We start from the raw sequence: 17,556 nt of genomic DNA, 5'->3' as shown, positions 1-17,556 counted from the left end.
ATCAAGATCTGACTGAACATATAAGGTTTGTCCAGAAAATACGTATGAAAGTTGAATAATGTCTTTATGTTACCAGTTGCAGTCACCGCCAGGTGGAACTACTGCTGTAATCAATCCCATCAACGCTCAGTTCGTGTCAGATTACTCTGCGTGAAGGTGGGAGTGTGTGGCAGCTTGTTGACAGGTACCTTTTTTCACCTGCTGTCGGCATGGAGCTCTCTCTGATTGAGGAACAGAGCATCAACATCAAGTTTCTTGCAAAGCTAGGCAAGAATGGCCGTGAGATTTTTGAGTGTTTGAAACAGGTTTACGGAGACATTTCTCTGAAGGAACCAACCATGAACAAGTGGTTAAAAGGGTTCCGGGATGGCCGAGAAGAAGTGAACGATGACCCTTGCCCGGGATGCCCATCGACATCGAGTTCCAATGCAAATGTTGAACGAATTCGGGCTTGTGTTCTTAAAGACCGTAGATTGACAGTCAGAATGATTGCTGACGAGCTGTCAATACCCAAAACAATTGTTCATGAAATCCTGACATAAAAACTTGAAATGAAGAAATTGTGTGCGAAAATTGTACCGAAGCTCTTGATGCCAGAACAAAAAGCATAGAGGGTTGAGTGCTGTGAGAACTGGTTGAAAGCAGAGGAATGAGGGGACTTTCCCAACCGAGTCATCACTGGAGACGAGTCCTGGTTTTACGAATTCAATATGGAGCTCAAATCTCAAAGCAAGGAATGGAAACTAGCAGGAGAACCGAGAACAAAAAAGTTGCGAAAATCAAGGTCCAATGTGAAGACAATGTTGATTGTTTTCTTTGATTCTAGGGGCATTGTTCACAAGGAATTTGTCCCTCCCATCCGGAGAGTGAACGGAAATTTTTACATTGAAGTTCTGACATGTCTCAGAGCTCGTGTGGCCCGAGTTCGACTGGAGTTGGCAAAAGGGGGCAGGTGGATCCTTCATCACGACAATGCGCCCGCTCCCACGTCGCTCGTTGTGCGCGAGTTTTTGGCCTGAAGCTCAATCACCGTGACAGACCACCTGCCTTATTCACCCGATTTAGCCCTGTTTGACTTCTTCATGTTCCCAAAATGCAAAATGGTGCTTCGGGGGCGGCACTTGGGAGATGTGGAAGCCATCAAGGCGGAAACGACACGGCAACTGAACAACATCACAACTGAAGACTTTCAGCAATGTTATCAACTGTGGAAATGGCGTTGGCAGAAGTTCTGACATGTCTCAGAGCTCGTGTGGCCCGAGTTCGACTGGAGTTGGCAAAAGGGGGCAGGTGGATCCTTCATCACGACAATGCGCCCGCCCCCACGTCGCTCGTTGTGCGCGAGTTTTTGGCCTGAAGCTCAATCACCGTGACAGACCACCTGCCTTATTCACCCGATTTAGCCCTGTTTGACTTCTTCATGTTCCCAAAATGCAAAATGGTGCTTCGGGGGCGGCACTTGGGAGATGTGGAAGCCATCAAGGTGGAAACGACACGGCAACTGAACAACATCACAACTGAAGACTTTCAGCAATCGTGTCTCAGGGCGAGTACTTTGAAGGAGACCATATTGTAATACCTGAATAATGGTAAAATAAAGTTATTATCCAACTTTTATACGTATTTTCTGGACAAATTTCGTACATGCAGAAATCTGACTGAACATATATGCTGCTTTATTTTATAGTGCTTCATTATGGTAACTACATCATCTATGAAAGTCTGATGTTATTATTATTTCCAGCTCACTAATACACAACAAACTTCCTTAAAGCACTCTTAAAGTTACTTAGACATTTGTCAATGATTCTCCTGGCAAGATACCATGCTGCATTCTCTGTACTGGTAAATCATGTTGGTGGTGTACTAAATCAAATGCATTTCAAAAGTTTGGAAATACTGCATCTACTTAGCTCCATTGATCCCTGGTTTTCATTATGTCTTGTAAGAAAAACAAGAGGTGGATTTTATGTGACCAGCATTTTCAGAATTCATGCTACTTGGCATGGAGAAAGTCATTTTTTTTAGACTATGCTCAGAAGATGCTCTAAGCTACTACAATGGATGAATGTCAAATATATTGGATTGCAATTTCGTGAATCACATTTGCTACATTTCATGTAGACAGGTATAAACTGTACTTTTTTTTAACCACAGGGCACAGTTTTTGTTTCAGTGTTCTATAGCATATTAAGATTAGAAGAACAGCTAACTCAGTCACAAATTATGTAGAGACTCTCACAGCAATTCCAGAAGAGTCTGCAGTTTTGTTCAGTTTTAGAGGTTTCAGATTTTTCTTACAACCACTCATCATTACATTGGTGTGAGAATTAAACTGGGGCAGTTCTTGTGGATTTTTCTTTATAGAGGAACATTTGAAAACAGAGGACAGCACTTCTGCTTTTGCTTTACTACCCTCAACTTCAATTTATGTGTCATTAATGAGTGTCTGGACACTAACTTCGGTGCCACTGACAGCCTTTACATTTGAGCAGGATTTATTTGCATTTTGTGTGATGTTTTTCGATAAGATTCTGCTGCAGTAGTTGTTAGGCTTTCAGCAGCTGAAGGTGTTCCATTTGACATCTCTCTATCTAGAGCCAAATTTAAAAATAACTTGGCAGAATGAGCCCATTTACGATAATGATATTGGTGCTCATCTGGCCTGGATGCATACACTGATCCAGTTGGGAAGGGTGAGATAAAGCTCTTGTATCTTCCCCTGAGACAAACTGGCTCACAATTGTAGTAACTGTTCCTTGATATCCTGAATATGTGCACTGGGATGGAGATGATGTCTGACTAAACCCCATGTGTTCTACCAGGGACAGATGTGGGCATCTTTCTGGCCACAGGAATATGTTAAAATTATGCAGACAGTTCATAGAGACACATGCTGATGTTGTTGATCATTGACCTGTTGTAAATGGCACCACACACTGTTACTTGACAGATAATACATGAGGATGCAGGATGTTCATGGTGTACCTTTGTGTTATCAGAGCACCCTGAACCACTACCAGTCATGACACCACACCATGATGCCAGGCATAGCACTGCTGTGCCTCTCCAAAACATTGGAAGAAGGGGGCCTCTCCCAAGACCACTGCCATTCTCACTGACTATTTTCATCTGGGGTAGTGGAGCACTGAGATTCATGACTCAACACAATGTGATGCCATTTGTCAGTATCCATGCTTCCTTGCCATGGCACCACTATGCATGTGGATGTTTGTGTTGTGGAGTTAGCAATACCCTACACATGAGATGTTAACTCCCTAGCCTGGGCACTGCTAGGCTCCGAGTAATGTTGGGAGATGACACAGAATGTTGCAGGGAGTTTATTGCTTTTATTGCTTGTTTCCAGATGGCAGGCACAGATGAGAAGTGGTAATGATGTGCTTGGTGCATATTGTGGTGATCCTCACTTGTGGTTGTCAGACAAGGTCGACCAAAACTTTGAGTGCGAGTATGCTTTCATTAACATTCCCATGCTGTCCAACATTGAGCCACTGTCACATCTAAATCCCCAAATCTGGATATTGCTCAGCTTGACCAGCCAGCCAAATGGAGCGCCCCCCCCCCCCCTCCCCTGAGACCCCTTATTTGGTATCTTCATGTCCTTCACAGTGATCACTTAACATGGGACACTGTTCATGCCCCTTGTATATCCTACCAGGCCTGGTAACTACTCTAAACACAAACAACAATAATGATCTCAGGTGGCTGTCCTACCTGTCGCAGAGAATTGAGGCCTGTTCAAAAAATTTGGAACTTTGTCCACAAAATTTTTCTACACTTACCTTTTATTTATTGTGCATGGTCCTCTTGCAAATATTCCCCTTCACAATTGATACACTGCTCCTCCAGTGTTGGAAGGTGTGGAAGTTGAATGCGCACCAGAGGGTATGGACCAGGATACCCACTAGGGATCTCTGTGCTCTGGGGCACACATGTGCCACAAGCATTGCCGTGCGAGTGTGCCACTGTCTGTACCACATGAAGTCCACGGCCAGTCGCATTTCTCATGGTTATGTATTTAGGCGGCTGTGCATTTCTGCCACGGCAGTCTGGTACTCGCTATAGTTCGCGTGTGTATCTTGGCCATACTGCGTTCCATTTTATGGTGTTGAGATACATACTGTCATTGTTTGGAGTGTTCCTGCATTGTTGTTGTCTCGCCTTGTTCATCACCTCAGTTCTTGCTTGCTCGCCTTGTGTTGTTTCCTGGTTGGTCGTAGTGTCTGTCATCCCCTACTTGTTCATCTGTCCTGTTTGTTCATTGTTAGTGATACCTCCAGTGGCTCCCCCACCTGGCGGCTTTGCATCTCTATTATCTGCCATGCATCACTCGCCAGTTGCTCGTGGCTATAACAGGCTATAACAGGCTCCCAGTGCTATTTCCACTGTAGCAAGCAGTCTTGGTACACCCCATCTGTGAATTTTCTTTTAACTTATCTGCCATTGCAGATCTTCATCCTTTCAATGGGGTTTTCAACTTTGGAAATAAAAAAAGTCTGCAGCGGCCAGGTCCGTAGAGCACGGAGGATGTGACAGCACAATGATTTCGTTTTTTGTGCAGTAGTCAGGCACCAACAGTGATGAATGTGCAGGTGAGTTTTCATGGTGCAAGAGCCATAAATTGTCTCACCACATTTCAGGCCATTTCCTTCTCACATAATCCAGCTGACATGTTACGTTCTTCTGCAATCTCTTGGACAGTTAGTTCCCGATTGGCACACACAGTTTTGTTGACATTCCTGACATGAGCGTCATCAGTAGACATCGAATGGCATCCTGAATGAGGGTCATATTTAACTTCCGTTCCGCTATTTTTGATCTGTGTGAACCACTCCTAACACCAAGCATGGCTTAAGCACTCATCACTGTAGATTCCTGCATCATTTGTTCTTTCTCTGTAAGGGTTTTCTTAAGTTTCATGCAAAACTTCATGCAGACGCGTTGCTCCTGTAATTCTGCCATCTCAAAATTTACACACTGTGTAACTCAATGTTATACTTAATACAGCACTGAAAAATAACTAACAGACATAAAACAATGAAACTACTAGGAGTTACACATTAAACACAGGTGAGTGCAGAGACGCCAACCGCATTTTGCTCTAACACCTTATTGGCGCAAAATTACGATCTGGAATTTTTTAAACAGTCTTCATACATACCAGCCGATGGTGTGCATGTGTACAATGTTACGTTGACTTTGGACCGTGTCTTCTGGGTGCTTCACTTCTTTTGTCAAGCAGTGTATATCCTATGCTATGTTTTACGCGTATCGAGTAGTAGTTTCTGTTTCTTTAGAAGTTTCCTTACAGAAATTGTGTACAATAGAGAGTCCCTCTCATCATGAACTTTTCTTCTAGACATGTATCTATCCAACATTTGGCCAACTATACATCTTCAGCATATTTTCTCTATATACTCCTGACCAAGCTAAATATTTCAAGTCAGGATATGACACTTCATACTCTTTATCTAGTTTAGGGGACATGTAAATCAATCTGCTCATTTTATCTGAGTTTTATACTTCGTAATCAATGATGATACAACCAATTTTGAAATGGATATCCTCAAAGAGGTTAGGCGAATTTCCTACCATTCGATGTAATGTATTTTCATTGTGACTGCGTTATTGAGCTATCCATTTTAAGTTGATTTCAGAGCTAACGTTTAGCATTATTTCAATGAATGTTTTATCATTGTTACTGCTTACAAAACTATAATTATTATACTTAATTGTGGCATGGTTAAAGTATCCTCCACTGATGACAGTATGATCTGGGAACATGTGTACTAGCGAGCTACGGTTTTCTATAACTTTTTTGGTTATGTGGGGGGGTGGGGGGGGGGGGGGGGTGGGAGGAGGGTGGTGAGACTGGTGGTCTACAGAAGGATTCAATTAATGACAGTATTATGAAAAGGATAGATTGCTGATCACCATAAAGCGGAGATATTGACTCACAGACAGGCACAACAGAAAGAGGTAAGCTTTTGACCAGAGGGCCTTCTGAAATAGACTACATGCACACACACATTCACACAAACACAGCTCACACACACATTACCACTGTCTCTGGCTGCTGAGGCTAGACCTAGTCTATGCGTTCATTATAAAAATCTTGCTACTGCTAATTTTGGGTTTTAGTCAATTTTGTATTCCTAGTATTGTATGAGCTCTACTACTTTTTAGGAGCACTTTGACATTTGGTCTCTAGTAAGAAAGGAAGACATTTGTGTGCACTCTATACACAGTCAGCTACCTGGTTATCAGCCCGTTATGTGTAGTGCACTATTCATTAATTTAGAGAGAATGTTCAGTCCTCAGATATGTGGTGCAACTCAAGGAAATCATAACCCATATTGTCACAGAATCTTCCAAGTCCCTGGTTCAAGCCTTTCAGTCAACTCAGAATCAAGATCCTGGGAGGCAGTTTCAGTTCTGGAGAAAATTCTGTAGATAGTGACCTTTGTAAAAGTTATTTGAGCAAGGCTGGTCTTCCCAAACTGCTCTTCCAGTTGATGGAATGATCCAAGTATGATCCCAGAGTCCAGATGACTGACAGTGTTTGTTCCAGTGTGCACTGCAATCTACAGTTATTTGCACTTTGATCCCTCAGTGACTACTGGAGCAACCTCTTCAACAACTTCAATGAGGCCTTCAATTATATACATGCATTGTACAGGATGATCTTTTCTGTCCCTTGCTAACATTTCCTGAAGAAGTACTATTATTCACTGAAGGCTGAAACTGCTGACAGTTTTGCACTTGCTTCCTTTTGACACAGGACACTGCAGGTGTCTTACTGGCTCATTTTCATTTCAGTGGGTTACAGCACTTCAACCATATTGGTTAAGAGGAGGAGTAGAATAGCTTGAGTTCTCCTCAATTCCTGCCTCCCTTGTACTTGGCCCCAGGGTCTACTACTGATATGCCACTGACAGTCAAGTGGACTGGTAATGATAGAGCCTCTCGATAGATCCTCTAGAGGACACAGTGCCCATGGGAGAGGATAGTACTTGTACGTTTGGTATCTCTGATACATGTCTCTTGGTGTGGTAACCCTCACAACAAACCCATTTACAGCAACATCCAATTGCTTGACAGCAGTTGGGGCAATTTCCAGCTGCTTATGAACAGCAACTATCTTATGCCATACCCTAAAACTGATTTCACACAATGGGGCTACATTGTGGCAAGTGCATTGTTATACAGAACAGTAAATGAATAACTTTAAATTAACTTATTCGATTCTATTTTAATTTTTGGATCTGTAATTGTACAAGAAATAGAAGCTCCCTTCAGGAACTAATGCAATTTATACTAGACAAAATGATTTCTGTTGTAACAAGAGAAAAGATGGGATAAAATTTACTGGTTCCCTGAAGTTACTTGGAAGTTCAAATCTCAAACTTTTGTTTTCATAATTTTCTGCACTAACAAACTCGCATAAAAATATGCGCAATTATTTACATCATCATTATACACTCTCAAACACTTGCGTGGAACAAATTGGTTAATAAACAGACTGAAGGACTGAAAATATTGCACTAATTATGTAATTATGTAAAAACCAATACTGTGATTAAGGAGAAATGTTTTTGGTATTTCAAACCAAATATTGTTGCTAGAATATACAGAATGCACTACAGTAACAAGAATCCATGAATTCACTATGAAATATGCTATGCGCAGCACTCATGCACCTTCCACATCCTCAAAAAGTACCTTTATTCATGTAGATAAAAAATTATTACGATAGGCAGAACAACTGTGTGGCTCAAGGATACTACTGACAAAACTGTATAAAACACTAATGTAGTTAACAGATGATGTTGCAGTTTGAAATATATTTATGTAGTATTCAAAAATAACATAACATGTCACACCACATGCACGGGTTTTGATTCAGTCAATATTAAAAGCATATTTTGGATTTTTTACTTGCTGACTTTCACTAGCGTGCCTAAGATGAACACTGTAGTGTCAATATATCCCACTAGAAACAGCAAAAGACGCAAAGCACAACAAAATCTGTTTCTGTATGAAGTGACTGACAATGAATGTTTTAAATCTTGCCTGGATATTCTGTCAGTAAGAGCATTACTTGTGAAATGTGGGGTTCTGAGTTTTGGTCCCAATGTAACATACAATTTTAATGTCAGTTTCAATAGAAATTGAATCCATTATCTGCCTCAAAACTGTGTTTGAAAAATCATTATCTGAATGGAAAGTTGTAAATGAGCATAGCCGAATAAATTGTGAACTCTATTCCACATATCAGGATAATCTTTTGGTAAGAACAATTGATTGTAGCAAATGTTTCTATACCTGTACGGTATATGGCCCACAGTGTTTTATGTGAAAATCACTTAAATGGCTGAAATCTGTCCTTGTATTCAATATTTCCTGTCTTGTCCTGTTCCTGGCACTGAATGCAGAAATATCATTTAATTGGGGAGGACAACTAGTTGTTGAAATAAATTGATAAGTCTTTTGCACAATTATGCAATTTAAAGAATTTTTTGTATTTTAGTAATTACTTGGTTTCAGATGCAAGCCTAACGTAGTGGGTCGCACATGTGATCACTGCAAACCAGGACATCATCATTTCCCATACTGTGATATGTGTGACTGTGATCGTCGAGGTACAACCACAGACATTTGTGACCAGGTATATTAGTTCTATAAGTTCACTAACCTCTTAAGCACCAAATGTCTGAGTCTTGAGAAAGTGTTAAAAACTAATGGTTCCTTTTTACAAGCTGCCTACATATTTCTAACATACAGTTCAATTGCAGTGTGAATTGCTTGATTTGTCATAATATTTTTGAAAAATTCCGAAGGAAACTGTAGGGTACATTATTCTGATATACCTCAGAATCCAAGCAAGATACCACTTTTTCAGGTGCACTGTTGATCTTCTCTATTATGTACATTACAGGTGTTATACTATGTGGTATTTCCCAAAACAAGTTATCACACACAATGGAACATTATAATCTTTTGTGTAACATTATGCTTCTTTCTTAATGTTTTATGCCTGTTTCTCTTGCATATTTGCATGTGTGGTGTGGTTGAATTTAAGGGTTTATGGAAAGTAACTGACTGAAAACTTAAATCATCATGTTATATCTGAATCTGGAGAGATGATACACACCTCCTTGCAGTGGAAATATGCTGAAAACTGGTATTGCAGCAGGCTCATTTCTGTCAAACTTAAAGCAATTTGCAGGTTGTCAGTTCAAGTGTATGAAATAAATTGTTTTCTGTAAAAGTGAAATCAAGTTGAAATGCATTCTGCATAACATATTGAGTTGCCATGTAACAACGGAACCTCGAATTGCAAAGAAACTTATGCAAATACATGCAAACTACACATGCACAGATAGAACTAACTACAGAAAAGTTTATCTGCAGAGCTAAGGAAAAACTCTTAAGTCAGCTGCATGAGTAAACTTGGGACAGCTCTTTGCAGCAAAATGACAAAGTTTAAATAACTCATTATAACAAGTAAAATACTGAATTTTAAAATAAATACAATCACTTCTTTTAGGAATTTAAATTGGGTGTCAATGTGGAATGCACTAACTGAGACAAAGAATATGCTCCAATATTATTTCTTTGCTTTGCATAGTCCCACATCACCTACTACTGTAGCTTTCTGCTGTAAAACGGTGTCACTACAGCATACACTATGTGATCAGAAGTATCCGGACACCCCAAAAACATGTTTTTTGTATTAGGTGCATTGTGCTGCCACCTACTGCCAGGTACTCCATATCAGCGACCTCAGTAGTCATTAGACATCGTGAGAGAACAGAATGGGGCACCCTGCAGAACTCACAGACTTTGAACGTGGTCAGGTGATTGGGTGTTACTTGTGTCATATGTCTGTACACGAGATTTCCACACTCCTAACCATCCCTAGGTCCACTGTTTCTGATGTGATAGTGAAGTGGAAATGTGAAGGGATACGTGCAGCACAGAAGTGTACAGATGACCTCGTCTGTTGGCTGACAGAGACTGCTGACAGTTGAAGAGGGTCATAATGTGTAATGGGCAGACATCTATCCAGACCATCACACAGGAATTCAAAACTGCATCAGGATCCACTGCAAGTACTATGACAGTTAGGCGGGAGGTGAGGAAATATGGATTTCATGGTAGAGCGGCTCCTATAAGCCACACATCATGCCAGTAAATGCCAAACGATGCCTCACTTGACATAAGGAGCATAAACATTGGATGACTGAACAGTGGAAAAAGGTTGTGTGGAGTGACCAATCACAGTACACAATGTGGCAATCCGATGGCAGGGTTTGGGTGTGATGAATGCCCAGCGAACATCATCTGCTAGCATGTTTAGTGCCAACAGTAAAATTCAGAGGCAGTGGTGTTATGGTGTGGTAATGTTTTTCATGGTGGGAGTTTGCACCCATTGTTATTATGTGTGGCACTATCACAATACAGACCTACATTGATGTTTTAAGCACCTTCTTGCTTCCGACTGTTGAAGAGCAATTCGGGGATGGTGATTGCACTTTTCAGCACAATCGAGCACCTGTTCATAATGCACGGTCTGTGGAAGAGTGGTTACACAACAATAACATCCCTGTAATGGACTGGCCTACACAGAGTCCTGACCTTAATCCTATAGAATACTTTTGGGATGTTTTGGAACGCTAATTTTGTGCCAGGCCTCACCGACTGACATTGATACCTCTCCTCAGTGCAGCACTCCGTGTAGAATGGGCTGCCATGCCCCAAGAAACCTTCCAGCAACTGACTGAAAATATGCCTGTGAGAATGGAAGCTGTCATTAGGGCTAAGGGTGGGCCATCACCATATTGAGTTCCAGCATTCACGATGGAGGGCGCCACAAACTTGTTAGTTATTTTTCAGCAAGGTGTCCACATACTTTTGATCACATATTGTACACACAACAAAATGAATTGGCAGACTCATCTACATCATAGAGCATTTAGAGTTTTATATAGAAGTGTTATCTTTCCAGTCATCCATCCATGTATCTCATATGCATTTCCTCTCTAGTCTGATATTTGCAGCAAATGGATGCTTTCAGATTGTAATCACATAGTAGTCTTGCATTTTCATGAAATTAAGTGTAGATTTTCTGAAACCATTTCATTCTCCCTCTCCCTCTTAGAATTCTCCCTCTCAGAATTCTCTAGTGATCTCACTGTTGTCACTCTCTGAACTGCTTTCCTGTGCCAGTTTTGAAACAAAATAATAATTTTGAAACAAAATAATAATTGTCAGAAGCTTAAATAATAACCTTTTCTCATTTGTTTTGATAGTGGTTTGTTACTTGTCCTCTCTGATTGCAGTCATTGTATTCTAACCACTGTGACTTATGACAGAACATAGGGCGATATCTATAATTTATGGACTTGTTGCTGTCAAATCCTTAAAGTTTCATTTTAAGGTTATTCTCTACTATCTCTGAACCTTCTTTTTTCTTCAAATATTTCCAGTTGTGGCAAAGTTTCCTTTTCCCTTGTGTATGCTATGTTTTAATTCACATATTACAAAAATGATAGACTACTATGCATCATATAGTGGAGAAGCTGAGTCGCAGACAGGTACAACGAAAAGACTCTAAACATGTAAGCTTTCAGCTGGAAGGTCTTCTTAAATAGACAACACACACACACACACACACACACACACACACACATTTTGTAAAATAGTCATTATTCTGCCCTGGGTTTTTCATTGTTTTAATTCACATCTATATTTCTCAACTGTTTTTAATTCTAAGGATTACTGGAAACCTCCTAACACTGAGGGTGTGGATTGCTATTTGCCATGTAACATGTTATTGTATTATAACCTTTTCTGGAGCTTCGTAATTGTGCCTTATATCAGTCACACATGCCCTTTCTGTCATTTGTGTTTTAGAATTTTGTAGATGTAATCCCAGTCCATGGACTGAATGTCCATGTTTTCATTAATATGTTTTTTACTCCCTTTCTCATGTGCTTCACATTTTCTCAGTGATTGAGTTGTTTTTGTGTTAAATCTTCAAATTTAACACATATATTTCGGACAACACAACAACACATATAAGTCACTGAGTAAGTGGACCTGTGAACAAGTCGGCATCCAATTAAACACTGAGTCTCAGTCTAGCGGCCGCTGCTCGGCTGGCCACTTAGGTGGCGCAGCTGCTGCATGGCTGGCGGACAGCGCCGCACGTAGAGGACGTGCATAATTGCGCGGCGGCACTTTGAATAATCGGCGAGTCACAACATTTTGTTTCCATGGTCTCTATCCTAGATTTTTCAATTTTTTCAGTCTTACCTATCAATGTCCTGTTTAGTCCCTTTTTATCCTCCTATTCACATACTCCATCTTTCTGGCATACTTTTTATTAATTTTTCTTGTAACAACCTTTTCATTGTCTTTTTCACCATTTTTACGACATTGTTGTCAAACAAGTTACATAAAGTGTCTCTGATTAACAATCAGAAATGGCCAATTGAAAGTTGTCTGTTATCTATTTTTGACAAAGGCCTTGTTGACTGAAACCTTATTTTGTGACAGTCTTTTTTTGTTTTGCCTGTGTGCAACTCAGCATCTCTGCTGTGTGGTGAGTATTTAACATGATTGATGAGCAAGAAATTTGGGCCCCATCAAGTTGTTTATTTTTAAACTGTGTAAGCATTTATCCCACCACTCCTTTCTCTCTCTTTTCCCCCTATTTATTATTATTGTTTGTATGGAATTAAGAAATGCAATTTGTATCTTTCTGCTATTAGTTGTAATACCCTTTTGTGTTGTGTGTTTGTATTACTGTGAATTTGCCTCAGTCATGTTTGGGTTTTAAAGTACCATCTAATCAGTGTACTGTAGATAACTATGTTGACATCGTAGCATAAAATTTGTGTCATAACCTCATCAAACTGTGCCACTATTAGTGCAGTTCAATAACTCTTTTACAGTTGATACTAATAAATTTGACAAATTTAAAATGCAACTCTGTGGAATTTTTAACAATATTTACCCATGCATCTTTCTTGGCAAATACATCCATACTACTATTACACTGCTGGGAAAAAAAATTAGTACATCTTTTAGACCACAGTGTACCATTCCATCTTCCAAGTGATCCTCTGAAGACACCAGCTGAGTCATGCATCTTGAGGCTGTGACGTGAATGGAAGACAGGCTAGAGGTGCGCATGCCCATAGTCCCACTGGTAATAACTGGCTCGTGACAGTTTGTGTTGTCATGTCTGGGTCTACAAGCCCTCTTACCTGCACTGTGGTAGCTGTATGATCTGGAACTCTACCCTTACAATACAACGATCCTGGTTAATCTCCGTGCTGATAGCCAGAAACTCATCTATGCGTTGGCAATGTTCACGTGACTACTGATATCAGGATCATTGCACAATTGACGCAGCACATCCAACTTGTGTGGCAGTTTTCCAAAAGGACCATCCTGCCACTCAGAAGGCCACTACTTGACTGCTTTAAAACTCGCTCAATTGGCTGCAGAAAGCATGAGTGCATCTCTATGCGTGGTTGCCTGCTTCTTCATATGGTTGCACCACACTGAGCCTTCTGGCTCTGAGCAATCCTTGTTAAAGGATAGACACAGATGGCACTACGCTATCTGTTGGTGGGCAATGTCGAAATCATTATCTGTACACCTACTATCCCCCAGGGGGCATATGCCATCATCAAATCAAAATCAACATTATCTTTCCAGGGGTACTAATTTTTTTTCTGTTAGTCTATTATTGCATCCACATCCATCGACACGTGTACCAAATAATAATATACGTATAACTGAAGAGAGTGTGAATTACTGTATATATGTAATTGCCAATTTTGATTAGCTTTGTTGTTTCTGTATTGTGCAGACTTTATAATTCATTGTAAAATGATCTGTGGGTTAATACACAACAAACTTTATGTTATACATCAGTTTTGATATCTTGACTTATTTGCATGACATCTTTTAACTCTTCATTACACCTAGATTTGTCTGCTTTTGCTGTACTCGTATTATACTGACAGTGTATACTAACATACTGCAGCACATAAATCTACATGTTTTGATCATCCTATGGTCATGTTCATGTATCCTTTCTAATTCATGCACACTATCGCATGCAGTGAGCAGAGATACACACATAAAGTGATGACTTCTGTGTCACATAATGAAGATATGCTATGGCTGCTCATTGACTGTTGCTGCTGGCCAGCCAATGCTTGTATTGGCAAGTGTCTTTGTGTGCTGTGGCCCCTATATCCTCTGGCACAATCCATGATAGGTGGTTGCAACCTTTATCATCAGCACATTGTTGCCCATGCCAGTTGACTCTGACAGTGGTAATTTTTTTTTATTAGTTAATGTACTCATAGAACACCCTTCCCAACAATGGCATATGGAAAGCTCAATGTCTGCACAGCCTCAGAAATGGATTCCCCTACTATTACTGGTGCAGATGACCAGGTAAAGGGCTCCCTGATTGAAATTTCCTGGCAGATTAAAACTGTGTGCCCGACCGAGACTCGAACTCGGGACCTTTGCCTTTCGCGGGCAAGTACTCTACCAACTGAGCTACCGTGCTTCGGTAGCTCAGTTGGTAGAGCACTTTCCCGTGAAAGGCAAAGGTCCCGAGTTCGAGTCTCGGTCGGGCACACAGTTTTAATCTGCCAGGAAGTTTCATATCAGCGCACACTCCGCTGCAGAGTGAAAATCTCATTCTGGCTCCCTGATTGTTGGTAGAGTACAAACTTTAAAGTTATGCTTCCAAGCTCCTTGTTGCTTATTTCTTGTCCTTTCCATTGGCTTTCCTTCAGTTTCTGTTGTATTTGTGTGTTTCCTTGCTATGTGGAAAGTTCTTAGTTGCACACAAAGTGTGGCCCCTGGTGGAGTTTAGTTGCTGCACCCTCTACATCTACATCTATACTCTGCAAACCATTGTAAGAAGCAGTGCCTCAGTGGCTATTCACTCACACAAGAGTGAATGCGCTGGCAGGACAGTGTGCTCCTTATATAGCATCAGTCCTGGCGCACGCAGCGGATGTGGACTTCCGGGCGCCCATTCAGTAGCGCGCCTTATCAACTGCAGTTGCGCAATTGGCAACTTGATTTTAGCCCGCCGCGAGCCTAGTAATACTAGGGCTCGCGGCACCTCTCTCTCACACACTCCACAGCGCTCTCTCTCGCACGCTCAAGGTCACGCGTTCTACTGTGCTGCCATCTATTGAGCACCCAGCACAGTAGAACGCGTGACCTTGAGCGTGCGAGAGAGAGCGCTGTGGAGTGTGTGAGAGAGAGGTGCCGCGAGCCCTAGTATTACTAGGCTCGCGGCGGGCTAAAATCAAGTTGCCGATTGCGCAACTGCAGTTGATAAGGCGCGCTACTGAATGGGCGCCCGGAAGTCCACATCCGCTGCGTGCGCCAGGACTGATGCTATATAAGGAGTACACTGTCCTGCCAGCGCATTCACTCTTGTGTGAGTGAATAGCCACTGAGGCACTGCTTCTTACAATGGTTCGTTGGTAGAGTACAAACTTTAAAGTTATGCTTCCAAGCTCCTTGTTGCTTATTTCTTGTCCTTTCCATTGGCTTTCCTTCAATTTCTGTTGTATTTGTGTGTTTCCTTGCTATGTGGAAAGTTCTTAGTTGCACACAAAGTGTGGCCCCTGGTGGAGTTTAGTTGCTGCACCCTCTACATCTACATCTATACTCTGCAAACCGTTGTGAGTTGCATGGCAGCAAATACCCTCATTATACCATTTATTAGGGTTTCTTCCTGCTCCATTCATGTATGGAGCATGAGAAGAATGATTGTTTGAATGCCTCTGTGCATTCAGTAATTATTCTGATCTTACCCTCATGATCCTTCTGTGAGCGATATTTATGGGGTTGTTGTATATTCGTAGAGTCATCATTTAAAGCCAGTTCTTGAAACTTTGTTAATAGGTTTTCTTGGGGTAGCTTACCGTATTTACTCGAATCTAAGCCACACTTTTTTTCCGGTTTTTGTAATCCAAAAAACCGCCTGCGGCTTAGAATCAAGTGCAAAGCAAGTGGAAGTTCTGAAAAATGTTGGTAGGTGCCACTACAACTAACTTCTGCTGTCGAATATATGTAGCACTACACAGGCGTGCTTTGTAGGCTCTAAGATAAATACTGGCGCCAAAACCTCTGCGTCAGTAAATAAATAAAAAAAAAAAAGAAAGGTGGAAGACGAGCTTTTTTTCTCTGCCCCGAGTTTCGACCACTGCATTTTCATACATTATCCAACGAAGTAAATACAAATTCCATATTGTTCATCTTCGAATGTAGCAGAATTTCAATGTACTACGAAAATCCGACTAGCAAGACTGTTTAGGATGTTTGTCAATATGGCCAACTCTATGTTCTGAATTTTTTCCTACCTGTGAGAAGAGATGGTTGCTAATAGGAACCTGATGAAATGTGAATCACATGCAGTATTCTCTTCACCATAAGAATAATACAAATATAAACATTTTGCCATGTATTCTTTCACGTCTGCTGCTATCTCATTTAAATCCTGTCTGCCTAATAAACTACGAAACTAGAGTGAGACAACAGCAAACACGGAAGAATATACGTATCGTGTCATGTTTATATTCGTATTATTCTTATGCCTAATAGCGATACAGTCAGAAATGAAGCACGACAACTGACTAGATTTTTAAATCTAAGATGACTCTAATTTCTGTGCAGAATTTGATGTACTAAAGAAGTGGCCGCAAAGATTTTCAAATGGAGAAAAATTTTCGCCTAACTCTCGTTCAGAACATGTTCTATCATACGCAGTCTATTATTTGGTTCTTGTTGATCATTATCAAAGAAAGCAGCAGTGTAAGTAACAACAAATAGCAGTCTCTTGCCATTGTTTCGCTAATGAGACGATTCCTCTTTCTCTCTCTCTCTCTCTCTCTTTTTTTTTTTTTTTAAGCAGCAGTAGCACACACAAAAGCAAGCCGTGCCCCAAGTGGCAACAGGCCGTAAACACGCACTCTCAGAATGTGACAAACAATGCATGAAACAGTACAGTAATGCATTTTCAGCTTAGAGTGACGTGAACACCTATAACAAAGAAAACAGCACTTATCAGATCAAAGCAAAATAAGCAATCGATTCGAACCAGATGGAGCACGTGAAAAAGGAAGGGTACTCATATAAATACGGACGGAGCGCCTGATGCATAGCAATGGCTACCTGATAAAGCTTAACTGCTAAGCTTACGACTCGAACCAAACTACTGTCACTGTATCGTCATTCATTCGACGTAAATTGTGTCTCATATTACAATGGACCAACTTTTTTTCGATATGGAGGTGCGGCCTAAAACTTTTCTCTCCCCTTGAATTTCGAGTCACAAATTTCAGGTGCGGTTTAGATTCGGGAAATTTTTTTTTGCTTTATTTCGAGTCTCATTTTTCAGGTGCGGCTTAGACTCGAGTGCGGCTTAGATTCGAGTAAATACGGTATGTCTATCTTCAAGAGTCTTCAGCATCTCTG

At 40.9% G+C, this 17,556-nt stretch overlaps 1 protein-coding gene across 1 annotated transcript in view; it reads left to right on the top strand.

The window, feature by feature from the left end:
• Positions 1-17,556, top strand: part of LOC126482302 (laminin subunit alpha) — a 365,291-nt gene that overhangs the window by 155,883 nt on the left and 191,852 nt on the right. The window contains exon 23 of the mRNA XM_050106331.1: positions 8,569-8,689. Coding sequence (XP_049962288.1) covers positions 8,569-8,689 — 121 coding nt within the window. The remainder of the gene's footprint in view (positions 1-8,568; positions 8,690-17,556) is intronic.

Source organism: Schistocerca serialis, chromosome 5 (assembly GCF_023864345.2).
Source record: "Schistocerca serialis cubense isolate TAMUIC-IGC-003099 chromosome 5, iqSchSeri2.2, whole genome shotgun sequence".
NCBI lineage: Eukaryota > Metazoa > Arthropoda > Insecta > Orthoptera > Acrididae > Schistocerca > Schistocerca serialis.
This window is presented reverse-complemented; position numbering and strand designations above follow the sequence as displayed.